The following is a 14,887-nucleotide window of genomic DNA, read 5'->3' on the forward strand; positions in this document are numbered from 1 at the left end:
GGGAAGCCATCCCTACTGGTGAGTACCGTGGATCGGGAGCCGCAGCCCCGTGCGTCCGAGTCCTGCTCCAGCCACGCCTGCATGCTGCTGAACTCGTCGCTGTAGGAGTCCCAGGCGCTCAGAACCCGTGCCAGCGTATTATTGGCTGAGCTGACCTGGGCCAACGCGGCCGCCGTGTCCTCCTCCAGCAGTGTCTCTTGTTGACAAACGTGGCGGTAGTCAGCAGCTGAAAGCCAGGTCAACACGCCATGGATTTGGGAAGTCTCGCCAGGAAGTCTCGGGCAAGTCACATCTTACCGAGAGCAGACTTGGTCGAGTATATGTCCGAGACGCCCTTCAGCTGCTGGAGAGCGGCTTCCAGCGAGGAAGGAAGTTCCTGATTAGTGACCAGCTCCTGTGGTACAAAGGCGCCGCCATCAAATACCCTGCAAATGTTTCCATTCCATGACAATGCGAATCTGCGACAACTCACATGCCAGTCGTGCAGCAAAAGCCTAAGCGCCTCTGGAGAAAGGTAAGGCCTGGCCCACAAGTGCACTCGGCTCCCTATTTGGCTCAGCAAATCCAGCACCGTGTGACGATGTTGTCGGTACTCCAGCTGGATGTCGTGGTACTTGGCGCTCACTCTCACACCGGTGAACCTGCCCGGGGAAAAAGCTTGGCTGAGTGATGACGCCCAAGTCAAACTCAAAAGAAAGGAACATTTGCTGGACTAAAATCACGCCTACCCACCTCCTCTTCAAATCCTCTAGCTTTTCAATAGGAACCAGCATGGTTACGTACTCCTGCTGCTTTTGGAAGGCCTGGAATGTGCTCATCTGCTGGGAAATCTCCTGAAGGCACACCTGGAACAACATATGCCCTCTTTGTTGTTTCAGTCTGCTTTTATACATAAGATGCAATGTTGGGTCTGATATGCACGTGGAGCACACTTATGTTATTCTACAGTGTAGGGGTGTCAAACGTACGGAACCGGCCCGCCAGGGGGTTTAGTCCGGCCCGGGGATAAATTTGCATTATTAAAAAAAAAGAATAAACTTAATTTTCTTTAAAATATGCAGTTCCTATGTTGTTCGCTAGAGGTGTTGTGTTTTAGCCAGTTCAATCGCTTTACCCGCTTTTTCTCTTGGAACGGGAACCCTCATCAGCAAAATGTCTTTGTCATAAAAGAGAAAAGTGGACTCAGAGTGTCAGGTTTTTCAAGAAAAAATTGACTTCTCCCTATATGTTCACGGAGGTGAATGGGAAACCCATGTGCCTAGTGTGCATGCAGCAAGTTCCGGTGCTTAAGGAGTACGATATTCGGCGCCACTATGAAACTCAACATGGCGAAAAATACAACAGCTTGCACAGAGAACTGAGAAAACAGAAGGTAAATGTTAGAATAATTAGTTTTGCAGAAGCGCTGGTCGGCCTGAACCGGAGGTCTCATATCTTCGCTCAAGCCAACATATCTGTCTAGCTTTAAGGAGTTCTTATACTCCCTTCCTTTTCTTACCTGTGAGAGGCCCTCACTAGTTATGAACAGAACACCTTTGTTCTTTGTTTAGTTCAAGAGAAGTTCTTTCTCTTTTATACTTTATATAATACTTATATTTATACTATTCATAAATTGTTGTTGACCGGGACAGTTTTTAAGTTATCCCACATTTACTCAATGTTTGTTTAAGTAGACTTCATGCAAGTTATCTTACATCTACTTAACGTTTGTTGGAGTGTATACACGAGAGGTATCTGATTATTTACTCATTATTATTATTGTGTGAAACGTAGCAAGAAAGTCTAGAGCATTTTTTTACAGGGACACGGCATCCAGGTTTGGAGATTGCAGCCGAGAACGAGGCTGCCAACCACCTAAGAACAGACTCTGCATTCCTGGGGTCACGGATCGGCCAAGGCCATGCGGCCTCGCACGACACAACATTATTAGCTAGCTAAACAGCGTTGCTACAGTCACAATCTCCCCTCCCTTTAGTGTAGCAACGCCTCTTGTAACCAGGGCAACCCATAATAAAAAGAGGAGATTCCAAGATGGCGGCGTCCCAGTTGGCTGCGGCTGCGACGGCTCTCGACAACCGACGAGCATTTTCACAAAATATGTCGCCTAGGACACTACAAACAACACAAAGTTTAGTTTATCCATCCAGTAGATTAGTATATGATCGCCAGCGCCTGCTGAAGGTACGGTCATCAAGTGTTTTCGGACTCGTAGCCACAAATACCCTAGTCTGTTTACGTAGCCTCGGAGTGCTTCGGGCACTAGCCCCAGAAGCTCACGATGCAGCGGGCTCGCCAGGCAGCACACGCCGGAGGAGGAGTAAGCGTAGGCGGTGTGACCGGCGGCGAAAGCGCGGCTGTCGAGGTGGGCTAACGGCTAAGCTTAAAGCTAACCCCTACAAACCGCCGCTTCCATCCATCTTCCTCTCCAACGTCCGCTCACTGGATAATAAAATGGACCATCTACAACTGGAACTCTCTTCAAAGAGGGAGGTTAGAAACTGCTGCGCTCTCATCCTGACGGAGACATGGCTGAACTCATCAATACCGGACAACGCCGTTAGCCTGGAGGGGCTCGCTACATTCCGCGCCGACAGAAACAGCGAGCTAAGCGGTAAATCCCGAGGAGGTGGGCTGTGTGTCTACATCAACAACAACTGGTGCAAAAATGCTAGATCTGTCGCCAGCTTCTGCTCTTCGGACATCGAGCTTTTGACTGTTAACTGCAGACCCTTCTACCTGCCCAGAGAGTTTACTGTTGTTAGCATCACGGCTGTGTATGTGCCTCCTAGCGCTAATACTAAAGAGGCCATGAGTGTTCTCTATCGGACAATCGGTGAGCTGCAATCCACGCACACAGAGGGTGTTTTCATCATTGCTGGGGACTTCAACCAGGCTAACATGAAGACTATTCTCCCTCATTTTTACCAACACGTGGATTTTCCAACTCGGGGAGAGAACACTCTGGACTTGGTTTACACCAATATAAAGGATGCATTCAGAGCAGCCCCCCGCCCCCACCTCGGCTCTTCAGACCACCTATCTGTTATGCTAATCCCTGCATACAGGCCCCTGCTGATCAGAGCAAAACCCACAGTGAAGCAGGTGAGGGTGTGGTCTGAGGGGGCCATGGAGGCACTCCAGGACTGCTTTGAGTGCTCTGACTGGGACATGTTCAAATCAGCAGCAACATATGACAATCAGATCGACATTGATGAGTACGCCATGACTGTATCAGCCTACATCAACAAATGCACCGAGGACGTCAGCACCACTAAGAACATCATCACCCGAGCCAACCAACGGCCCTGGATGACTGAGGAGGTACGTCATACGCTACGAGCACGGAACTCAGCCTTCAAGTCTGGCGACAAGGAGGCACTGAGGACAGCGAGAGCCAACTTGAACCGTGCCATCAGGTTAGCGAAGCGAAGCCACAGTCGAAAAATTCAGGATTTTTTCCACGACGCCAATAACACCAGGAGTATGTGGCAAGGCATACGGGCGATCACGGACTACAACTTACCCTCCCCCCCGGTGGGTGAGGTTGATGCTGACTTCCTAAATGGTCTAAATAACTTCTTTGGGCGGTTTGAGGCACTAAACAGCACTCCTGCAGTTAAATCTGTTCCCCACCAGGAAGAGGAGGCACTCTGCCTTCACTCAGCCGACGTGTGGAAGACTCTGAGAAGAGTCAACCCACGTAAGGCCCCAGGCCCCGACAACATACCTGGGCGGGTGTTCAAGGAATGTGCAGGTCAGCTGGCTGGTGTCATCACAGACATTTTTAACATCTCGCTGGACCAAGCCACAGTGCCAGTATGCTTCAAGGCTGCCTCCATCATTCCGGTGCCGAAGAAACCTCAAATCACCTCATTGAATGACTACAGACCTGTGGCACTGACTCCCATCATGATGAAGTGCTTCGAAAGGCTGCTCAAAGAACACATCGTCTCCAGACTCCCCCCAACATTCGACCCGTTCCAGTTTGCCTACCGGCAGAACCGCTCTACTGAGGATGCCATCTCCTCCGTTCTTCACCTGAGCCTGGCTCACCTGGAGGAGAGGAACACCCACGTGCGGTTGCTGTTCCTGGACTTCAGCTCAGCGTTTAACACCATTATTCCACAGCATCTGGTGGAAAAACTGGAACACCTGGGCTTCAGCACCCCCCTTCGAAACTGGCTGCTAGACTTCCTCACCAACAGACCTCAGTCAGTCCGGGTCGGACAGAACACCTCAGATGTCGTCACCCTCAGCACAGGCTCCCCTCAGGGCTGCGTCCTGAGCCCCCTGCTGTTCACCCTGATGACACACGACTGCGCCCCCAGGTTCACCACCAATCACATCGTGAAGTTTGCAGACGACACAACGGTGGTGGGCCTCATCAGGGACAACAACGACCTGGACTACAGAGAGGAGGTGGAGCAGTTGGTGGGCTGGTGCAGAGACAATAGCCTGATCCTGAATGTGGAGAAGACGAAGGAGATCATCGTCGACTTCAGGAAGAACCAGCCTCACCACGCTCCACTGATCATCAACAGCTCAGCTGTGGAGGTGGTCAGCAGCACTAAATTCCTGGGAGTCCACATCACAGACGACCTCACCTGGACTGTGAACACCACAACACTGGTCAAGAGGGCACAGAAGCGCTTGTACTTCCTGCGGAGGATGAGGAGAGCCCACCTGCCCCCACCCATCATGAGGACATTCTACCGAAGCACCATAGAGAGCATTCTGACAAGCTGTCTCTCGGTGTGGTGTGGAGGTTGCAGCGCCTCCGATTGGAAGAACCTGAGGAGAGTGGTGAGGACAGCAGAGAGGATCATCGGGGCTCCTCTTCCCTCCATTCAGGACTTGTCATCCCAGCGCTGCGTGTCCCGAGCCCGTAATATTATCAGTGACCCATCACACCCCCACCATGGACTGTTCTCCCTGCTGCCCTCTGGGAAGAGGTTTCGCAGCATCCGCTGCAGGTCCACCAGGTTCTGCAATAGTTTTTTCCCTGCTGTTGTCAGACTGTTGAACATTCAAACGTAGCATTCCTCTGCACACTTGTAAATACTGTTTTTGTCTCCTGCACTGTTTACATACTTTATCACTGCTGCACTTTGTACTTTATACTCATCTTATTTCATATTTTTATATAGAATGTCACTTTTTAACCAGCCGCAATACCACTACATTGTTGAAAGCCGTATGCAACAAAATTTCGTTTTGTGTACACCCAGTGTTGACAAAATGACAATAAAGTTTGTCTAAGTCTAAGTCTAAGATAGCGGAAGAGGAGTCCAGAATTGGTGGAGGACTAACTGGGCCTTCTACCGAATTCTCCTCGCGAGCAAAAGGAATACTGGTTGTCTTCTCCTCTTGTTTCAGTGTATAAAATAATGTCTTATGGTACTTAGACCTGACAGTAAATGAAATGTTGGTTGGTCTGAGGAAACAGCAATCTGTTTTCACCCGGAGCCGAGAGGTCAGTGATGCTGCGGTGAAAGCCAGCTACGTAATTGCTAGCCAAGTAGCATTAGCGTCAAAGCCGTACTCTGAGGGGAAATCAGACAAAAAAGGGACTGTTTGGGTTGACAAATTATTGTGATCGTATGTTGGAATGTTGACTAGAATCATTAACTTTGTTAAAACCTTCCACGTTTCCTTGACTCTGGGAAGTTTCCATGTTCAGTTGTTGAAACCTTCCAAATGATGTGGAAACATTCTTGCTTAGTTAATTATCTAGAATGCTCCACTAGTATCTGTTTCCACAACCTTGTAAAACAAAGCGCTAAGACCCTCTGCACTGATTAACCAGTTTGCAGAGGTGACCCCCGAAACCTGTTCACTCTCACCCCCACCCTGCCTTCGCTCAATAAATATTCTCTTGCAAGAAGCGAAAGTCAGACTGCTTTCAAGCACCTCTGTACCACACAGCGTGCTGATGGCTTTCTCCGCTTGCAAGCGTAAAATGGCCAAACTGTCTCACGTGTGGTTCTTGCACAAAAGGTAGAGTGGGCAAAACTCTATCATTTTGGTGCCGTGACCCGGATCCCAACATACCCGACTGCTGACGGACAGTGGATGACGTGCTGCACACCGTCGATGGGCCAGCGTCCATGAGCCAGACCTGGTAAAGAAAGTCCTGGGAAGTGAATTCTTTGCTGGGCCAGCATCTTAAGTCTGCCTTCATCTGACAACAGCGGATTGACGGGATCCGAAAGTGCAACGAACCAAGGGACAAGCAAGTTAAAGGCCCATGTGATGTGAAAGCGCTAATGTGAAATGTTTAAGTGAAAAGTGCACAAGATACGGCTTGGGTTCGAGTCCCAGTGGAAGGAACGGGCTAAGGAACACAGAGCTTCTTTTTTGTTAATCAAAGAAGGGCGTAGATTTTTCTTTGTCCGTTTTTCCGAGCCAAGAAACAGCTTGGGTACGAGTCCCAGGAAGGAACGGGCTAGAAAAAAACAGAGCTTCTTTTTCATTAATCGAAGAAGGGCGTAGATTCTTTCTTGTCCGTTTTTCCTAGCTGTTTAGGAGGGTTTACACTCGTCCGATTTCAATATCCACATGAATTTACCGTCAGAGCCACTTACTTTGGCGTTTCAGACTTTAACTGATACGTTTGGTTTTACGCAAGCCGTACAGGTAGCAACGCATAAGAATGGAAATACCTTACATCTGGTATTATCCCGAGGACTTGCAACCTCAAATATAACAGTACTGCCATACACTACTGTTTTGTCTGATCATTACTTAATAAAATTTGAAATTTTAGTTCTTTGTCAAAGACAAGAGCGCAATCAGAATTATAGCAGCCGTAATATTAACTCCATGACTGCAACTGCGCTATCTGAGTTACTGTCGCCGGCAACTGCCATATTTCCCGCATATATCGGCTCTATTGATAATCTTACAAATGAATTCAATGCGACATTGTTAAATGCCATCGACTCTGTGGCGCCGCTAAGTCTGAAAACTCGCCATAGATTTCCTACTCCGTGGTTCACAGATGAAACACGTACGCTTAAGCAATTATGTAGAAAGCATGAGCGCAGATGGCGTTTAACCAAACTTGAGGTTTTCCATCAGGCATGGCTGGACAGCCTCCTGAAATATAAAGATGCGCTTATCTTAGCAAAAACTCGTTATTTTTCACAAGTCATTAATCTCAATAAAAACAATCCTAAATACCTATTTGATACAGTGGCAAAGCTAACACTACGCCAGCCGACCCCCGATAGCTCCTTCCACTCAGCTGACGAGTTCATGAAATTTTTTGCTCGAAAGATTGAATCCATTAGGGATGAGATCAAGAATACCATTCCAATCGCTCAGTCGAGACCGCCGATTACCGGCGCTGATGATCATGCAATAACCCTCTCAAATTTTAAAAGTGTGTCCCTTGAAAGGCTTACACAATTGGTTAGTGCACCTAAACAAACAACATGTTTACTCGACCCGCTTACAGCCAAACTAGTTAAAGAAGTATTCCAAATTTTAGGACCGTCCGTCTTAAATATAATCAATCTGTCGGTCTCCTCTGGGATAGTGCCAACAGCCTTTAAAACCGCTATCATTAAACCGTTACTTAAGTGACCAAATCTTGACCCGGACTGTCTCAGTAATTATAGGCCAGTTTCAAACCTCCCATTCATAGCAAAACTTCTTGAAAAAGTAGTAGCGCAGCAGCTTATTGATTACATGGTCGCCAATAATCGATATGAATCTTTTCAGTCTGGTTTTAGAGCTAATCATTCCACTGAGACAGCACTTGCTAAAGTGACTAATGATCTCCTCATAGCTATGGATTCAAACACTTCATCGGTATTGTTACTACTCGATCTTAGTGCTGCCTTCAACACTGTAGACTTCGATATTTTATTAGGGCGTCTTGAAAGTTGTGTTGGTGTTTCAGGGTCAGCACTAGGCTGGTTCTATTCCTATCTATCAGACAGGACGCACCGAGTGGTCCATGGCAATACGTCCTCTGAGCTGTATAATGTTACGTGTGGTGTCCCGCAGGAATCGGTACTCGGACCAATTCTATTTAATATTTATATGATTCCGCTTGGGGACATAATACGTAAATATAATATTAGTTTTCAATGTTACGCGGATGACACCCAATTATCTATGCCGTTATCAATGACAGATCCGCGGGACTGTTGTAATCTTGAGGCGTGCCTTGCGGAGATCAAGCAATGGATGTCTCTCAACTTCCTTCATCTTAAGGTGAAGCATCTTGAGGTTGCTGTTTGTGGACTTCAGTTCTGCCTTCAACACCATTGTGCCGCAGCGTCTCATCAGCAAACTTGACAAGCTGGGCCTCAGTACCTGCCTCTGCAACTGGCTACTGGACTTCCTCTGTCAGAGGCCACAGGTGGTACGTGTTGGCGACAAGATCTCCGCCAGCATCACGCTGAGCACAGGGGCCCCCCAAGGCTGCGTGCTCAGTCCGCTGCTCTTCACCCTCCTGACGCATGACTGCGCTGCCACCTGCAGCGGCAACCGCATAGTGAAGTTTGCTGACGACACGACTCTGGTGGGTCTCATCACCAAGGGAGACGAGACTCAATACAGGCTGGAGGTTGACCTTCTGACCGCGTGGTGCAGGGACAACAACCTCCTGCTGAACGTCGACAAGACCAAGGAGATTGTTGTTGACTTCCGGAAGGGTCACGCCCAACACCTGCCGCTGACCATCGACGGTGCTGTGGTGGAGAGAGTGAGCAGCGCCAGGTTCCTGGGGGTGCACATCAGTGAGGATCTCTCCTGGTCCACCAACACCGCGTCGCTGGCGAAGAAGGCCCAGCGCCGCCTGTACTTCCTTCGGAAACTCAGGCGAGCGGGGGCTCCTCCGGCCGTCATGACTACTTTTTACCGCGGCACCATTGAGGGCGTCCTCTCCAGCTGTATTGCTGTCTGGGGTGGCAGCTGCACTGACCACGACTTGAAGGCCCTGCAGCGCATAGTGAAAACGGCTAGTAGGACTATTGGTGCTTCTCTCCCCTCCTTGAAGGACATTTTCACCTCCCATCTCACCCGCAAGGCGACCAAGATTGTGAGTGATGTGAGTCACCCCGCTCACTCTTTGTTTGAACTTCTGCCCTCTGGGAGGCGGTACAGGAGCCTGCGCTCCCGCACCATTAGACTTTCCAACAGCTTCGTAGTCCAGGCTGTTAGGATCCTGAACTCGCTCCCCCTTTCAGCGTAGCGTCCTGTTCTTGCTGTATGCACACTGGCTCGGTTTTGCCCCTCTTATTTAATGGGTTATTGGTCTGTTATTTATTCATCGCTCATTTTATTTTATTTATTATTTATTATTTATTATTTATGTTTTGTGCCTTCTTGTTTTTGTTTTGTGTCGCCTACTTGTATGTCTCGTCACCGTGGGATGGAGGAAACGGAATTTCGGTTTCTTTGTGTGTCTTGACATATGAAGGGATTGACAATAAAGCTGACTTTGACTTTGACTTTGACTTAACCCAGATAAAACTGAGATGTTGATAATTGGTCCAACTCGTTATCAACACTTATTTAAGGAAATCACTATAACTATAGATAACCGTACTATCACTCAGAGCGATACTGTAACTAATCTCAGGGTAATATTTGACCAAATGCTCTCCTTTCAAAAGCACATTAAGAATGTAACCAGAATTGCGTTTTTTCACCTTCGTAATATTGCTAAGATTCGTCCGATCCTCTCGACCGGTGATGCGGAAACTATTATACATGCGTTCGTCACGTCGCGCCTGGACTACTGTAATGCATTATTCTCTGGTCTTCCTAAGTCCAGCATCAAAAGTCTACAGTTAGTACAAAATGCTGCTGCGAGGCTGCTCTCACGGACAAGAAAATGTGATCACAATACCCCAATATTAGCCAACTTACATTGGCTCCCGGTCCATTTAAGATGTGACTTCAAGGTTCTTCTATTAACCTATAAATCACTGCATGGCTTAGCGCCTTCATATCTCGTCGACCTAGTTGTTCCTTATGTTCCGTCTCGTAACCTTCGTTCGCAAAACGCTAGTCTTTTAGTGACACCTTGGGCCAAGAATATGTCTGCAGGGTCTAGAGCATTTTCTCTTCGGGCTCCAGAGCTTTGGAATGCCCTACCAATGGATATTAGAACTGCTACCTCAGTAGAAACGTTTAAGACACGTTTAAAGACACATTTCTATGATATGGCCTTTAATTAACCTGTAGTGGCCGTTTCGGCTGAAGTTTGTTATCGCTCCCTCTCCCCAACCCCCTCCCCCCACCCCTCCCCGGCTGAGGAAGTAGTTAGGTGGTGCCCAAGTTGACAGCGGCTATCTGGATTCTCGTGGACCAATTTAGGATGAGGGAACTGCAGCTCACCCTCCTCGAAGACACTGCCAGGAAAATCGAGGGCACCTCCGGCAGCTCTTCGCTTTGACTTGGACATCCACTTTTTCATTGATTTTCATATTATGTATTATTTGTGCCCTCTCTGCATCCATTGCAGCCTGGTGATCCTGAAAGGGGGATCCTTCCATCTGTGGTCCCTTCTGAAGGTTTCTCATTTTCCCCTGGTAGGGTTTTTTTTTAGTTTTTCCTTGCACTTTTGGGAGCTTAAGATCAGGGGATGCTTTGAGAATAATTGTCAATTTTTGTTTATGTGAAGCCCTTTGAGACTGCTTGTGATTTAGGGCTATACCAGGGGTGGGCAAACTACGGCCCGGGGGCCACATCCGGCCCACGGGACCGTTTCATCCGTCCCGCCAACCCTGAATAAATTGTATTATTCAACATTTTTTTTGGTCATTTTGCATGCAATGATTGCGTTTCCCCAGTAGATGGGGAACCGCTCGCCTGCGCATTTGCTGCCGGAAGCCGTGTCAGAAAGCTCGGTGCACACTCACAAGTGCGTGTACGTACTCAGTAGTACGGACATGGCGCACTCGCGCTCTATTTGTATCAGTCCCGAATTTAGAGCGTGGGCTGTGACGACAGCATTCTTGTAATTCGCGCGCTGAGCTTTCAGATACAGTTTTACGCTAAAGCCACCCACAAACCTTCCCCTGGAATCCTTCTATTAAAATGAGTCGCCCAAGGAAAAGCAAGGTGGACACAGTGCCGAGTGTTTAAAAAAAGAGTGGCCAATTTGGCTCGACATACGCGACGTGACGTTCAGCCACATGAACGTCAACATCAACCCGTCACAGATCGAGGTAAACGGACCAACACCTCGGATCTCTCCTAAGAATTGCCACAACAAATTTTACTCCAGACTATGACGCACTAGCAAAAAAGGGAGACCAACAACACTGTTCCCACTGAAAATGAAGGGGAGGCTCTCAAGTTTGTTGTAAAAAGAAAGCATTTTGAATATGATTTGTACACAGCAGGGATTGAAACTAGCGACCATTCTCATTTTCAAACAATGCAGGATGCTCAAGGACATTGATGCACCACCTGTTTGCGACTAATCTTAACCTGTAAAGTTCTTAAGGCTTACTTTAAGGAAGTGTTTCCCGTTTCCTCACCTCTGTTACCAGGTGTTTGTGAGTTAAAACTCTGCTCTGATTTTCAGATACCCCTCACCGTGTTGCTGTTTTGATTACTTTATTTGGATGTATGCTTTCACCGATTCTTCAAGATGATATATTTGGTCAGAATGTTTGCCGTTTGATGTGATCTCATAAGATAAACATCTTTCATTAATCTGACCTGCAGGCACTGAAGTGATGGAGACTGTTATTCATAATAACAGTGTCGTATTTTATGAGAATCACTGATAGCAGTTTTTTAGTGAAATTTTTTTTTTTTTAATGCTGTTAATAAATGCATTTGTTTTCAAAAAACTTGTTTGGAATATCCATGCTTTACTACTTACTAAAGGCCAAAATCTTTTATGCAATGACCTTTACAGGTCGCTTATATTACTTCACACAAACACTACGTCCATCTGCTCCTGGTTCGGCCCTCCGGTCCAAATTTAGAACCCAGTTCGGCCCGCGAGTCAAAAAGTTTGCCCACCCCTGGGCTATACAAATAAACTTGACATGACTTGACTTGACTTGTCCTGAATAGGCCTGAAAGTAAAAAAGCGCAAAAGCTTGGGTTCGAGTCCCAGTGGGGGGAAACGGCAAAGAAAACCAAAGCTTCCTTTTTCATTTTAAAAGGGGCGAGATTGTCTGTTCTCTCTGAGCTCAGAGTAGAACACTTGTGTGATTGAGAGTGTGACTGGTAGGATAAATTGACTAAAAAGCAGTACTGGTAAAACCTATGGCAATAACACAGGCCCGTAATTTGTTGAAAGGTCAATTTTAAACCTACAGTAAGGATCCTTAAACAAAAAAAAAAAGAAAAATACTAAGGTAAAATGGAAAATTGTAACACACTACAAAGGAACAACTAAAAAATAGAATAAGAGAAATTAGACCCAATACAAGTTATGTCTAAGGATAAAGGCCACTAATATGATAAAATAGTATAACCAAAACATTAAAACGTCAAAACAGAGGATGACGTTTGCACAGCGTTGTTTGTTGGTGCTGTTGTGAGTTGTGTTTATGTTGTGCAAGCTTGTGTTGTCCATGTGATGTCTGTGTTTGTCTGTGTGTCTGTGTTAAAAGGATGAAATTGGCTAAACTAGTGTGCAAAGAAATTTGCTAGAAAGTTGTCCATCTGATTTTCACCACAAAACAAAAACAATTTGAAAAAATAAGAAAGAGAGGAAAAGAAAGACATTTTAGGTGATGTTTAGGAGGTTTGTGGGCAGAAACTGGTCCACACTGGATTAGTCTCTAGGCCTGATGAGAAATTCGAGAGAAAGAGAAAACATGCTTTCTGGAATTGGATGAAGCAATATTGTGAATTTAAGACATTGCAATGCCAAATTTAGGAGGAATAATTGATTGGTTGTGTCATAAGACTATACAAACTTTTACATGTAAGAATAAGTCTGAGAAATTGAGTTAGTTAAAGTTAAAAACAACAAATATTCGGATTAATTTGCAGGCAGTTATTTTGTGTTAAGTTTTTTTGAGATTGGTGGATTGGTTTATCAGAAACCTTGACAAAGGAAAAATTAGGATGAGGAATGTTAGGGTAGTGTTCACTCTAACTTATTTTGCAAGAACCACACTGGAGACAAGTTAGTCGTTTCAGACACCTGCAGGCGGAGAGTTCACTCGTCGCTGTGCTTACAGCGATGGTCGAATGAAGTCTGACGTCAGGCCTCATCGGGTGCATATTTATTGAGAAGAAACACAGTGGGGTTGAAAGTGGGGGTGTGAGGACCCAGGATGGGGTGAAGACGCTCCCCTGCTGATCAAAGCATAGCAGGGGGCCTTTTACGACTTTGTGGAAACAAAGCAACTCTGATTGCTTCCTCTGCAGCTAGTCAATCAGGTGAAAAGAGCTTAGCACTTTGGTCTACTACTTTTGGTAAGACAGGACAGGCTAGGTAAATTATTACAGGTTACATTCCAACATAATCATACGATGAAGATATTCTGCAAACCCTAACATATCCCCCCTGTTTTATCATATGAGTATGTCAAACCCGATCAATCTAACATAAGAAAGAAAATACAATGACAGCAATAATTTCCAGTGAAGACGAGGCATTTCCCTCAATGCTCCAGTCCAAATTTTGTGTGCAACTGAAAAACCTGCGGCCAGATTAAATGCAGGAAAAGAGTTACACGGCCCCTCTGCCTTAGGCGACCAGAATGTTATCAATAAAAAAAGAAAAAGAAAAACACAGAAACAGTACATCATTGTACCCATCACTTGCAAGGCATTTTCGATGGTCAAATCATCAAGTTTCTGTAAAAGAATGCTGAGCTAAACAGCATCTACGCAATCCACGTCTCGCAGCACATCACAGTCATCACATCCGTCATCTCTAAGAAGTTGTATATGCACTTGTGCCACGGTAGAAGACACAAACCTTGTCACAGCAGACTTCAAACACGGGATAACACAGGTCGTAAACAAGCACAACAATACCAGCACAGCAAGCACAGGAGTCACAAGTTTCAACAGCAACTGCCACCACGCGCCAGAGAATAGCCATGAAAAGAAATCCCATTGATGTGGGATGTTATCCTCCGACATGGCCTGCTGTAAATTCCTCAGTGAGTTCATGGCTTCCTTGATGTGCGTGTCGTTATCTCCTGGAATGTATGTGCAACAGGAAGTCCCAATGATGTGGCACACACCACCTTGTGCTGCCGTCAACAAGTCCAGAACCATCCTGTTTTGCAAGACCATTAGTCTACTAGCCTGGATCTCTCTATTTTGTCCATCATCGACTTGCAGTGAGAGGTTCACAAAGGATTGAAAACGATAGTTCAGTGTCTCGATGAAGAGAGATTGTTTTCCAACTCCGATCCAAGGAAAAAGCGCATGAACAACTTTGTTTCCGACAGGCCATATTTTATGGTCGTCCGGAACATTTGCACCCCAGACAGGGTCATGGGGGTCAAAGGTTGTAATCGCCCTGCGGCGACGTCCAGAAGAGTTGTGTGCTGTCGTCAGCTGACGATGTTGAATCCTGTAGGTGTGGTCTGTCACCCACACTGGTGCACACACTCCTGTCCAGTTGGCGGGCAGCATCGGATACACCTTGTGACCACAAAGCCACCAGCCATTCTGTATGAAGTATGTTCCGTTTGATGGTGCGGCCATGTTGGTCGGAGAGCCCTCACCACCTGAAATGGCTCTCTTATCCTGACACTCAGTGGCGATGTCCAAAGCTCCCATCCAGTTCCCTCCTGGAGAGCAGTCTCTGTCAATGCATTTGTGGGTCTCACTTCCTTGGACGTAACACGTATAGTTCACTCCAGGTGGCCGGTCTGTGAAGGCCACCTGCGGCAGTGTTCGTCCTTTAACAGTCACATTGAGATTTGTCCAGAAA

The 14,887-nt window shown here is 46.7% G+C and overlaps 1 protein-coding gene across 1 annotated transcript in view; it reads right to left on the bottom strand.

Moving 5' to 3' along the window:
- The window catches only part of LOC119116331 (nesprin-2-like), a 55,274-nt gene that overhangs the window by 19,500 nt on the left and 20,887 nt on the right, over positions 1-14,887 (bottom strand). Inside the window, exons 14-17 of the mRNA XM_037241633.1 lie at positions 733-845; positions 473-641; positions 298-394; positions 27-226 (exon numbers count right to left, since the gene is read on the bottom strand). Coding sequence (XP_037097528.1) covers positions 27-226; positions 298-394; positions 473-641; positions 733-845 — 579 coding nt within the window. The remainder of the gene's footprint in view (positions 1-26; positions 227-297; positions 395-472; positions 642-732; positions 846-14,887) is intronic.

Source organism: Syngnathus acus, chromosome 22, assembly GCF_901709675.1.
Source record: "Syngnathus acus chromosome 22, fSynAcu1.2, whole genome shotgun sequence".
Lineage (NCBI taxonomy): Eukaryota > Metazoa > Chordata > Actinopteri > Syngnathiformes > Syngnathidae > Syngnathus > Syngnathus acus.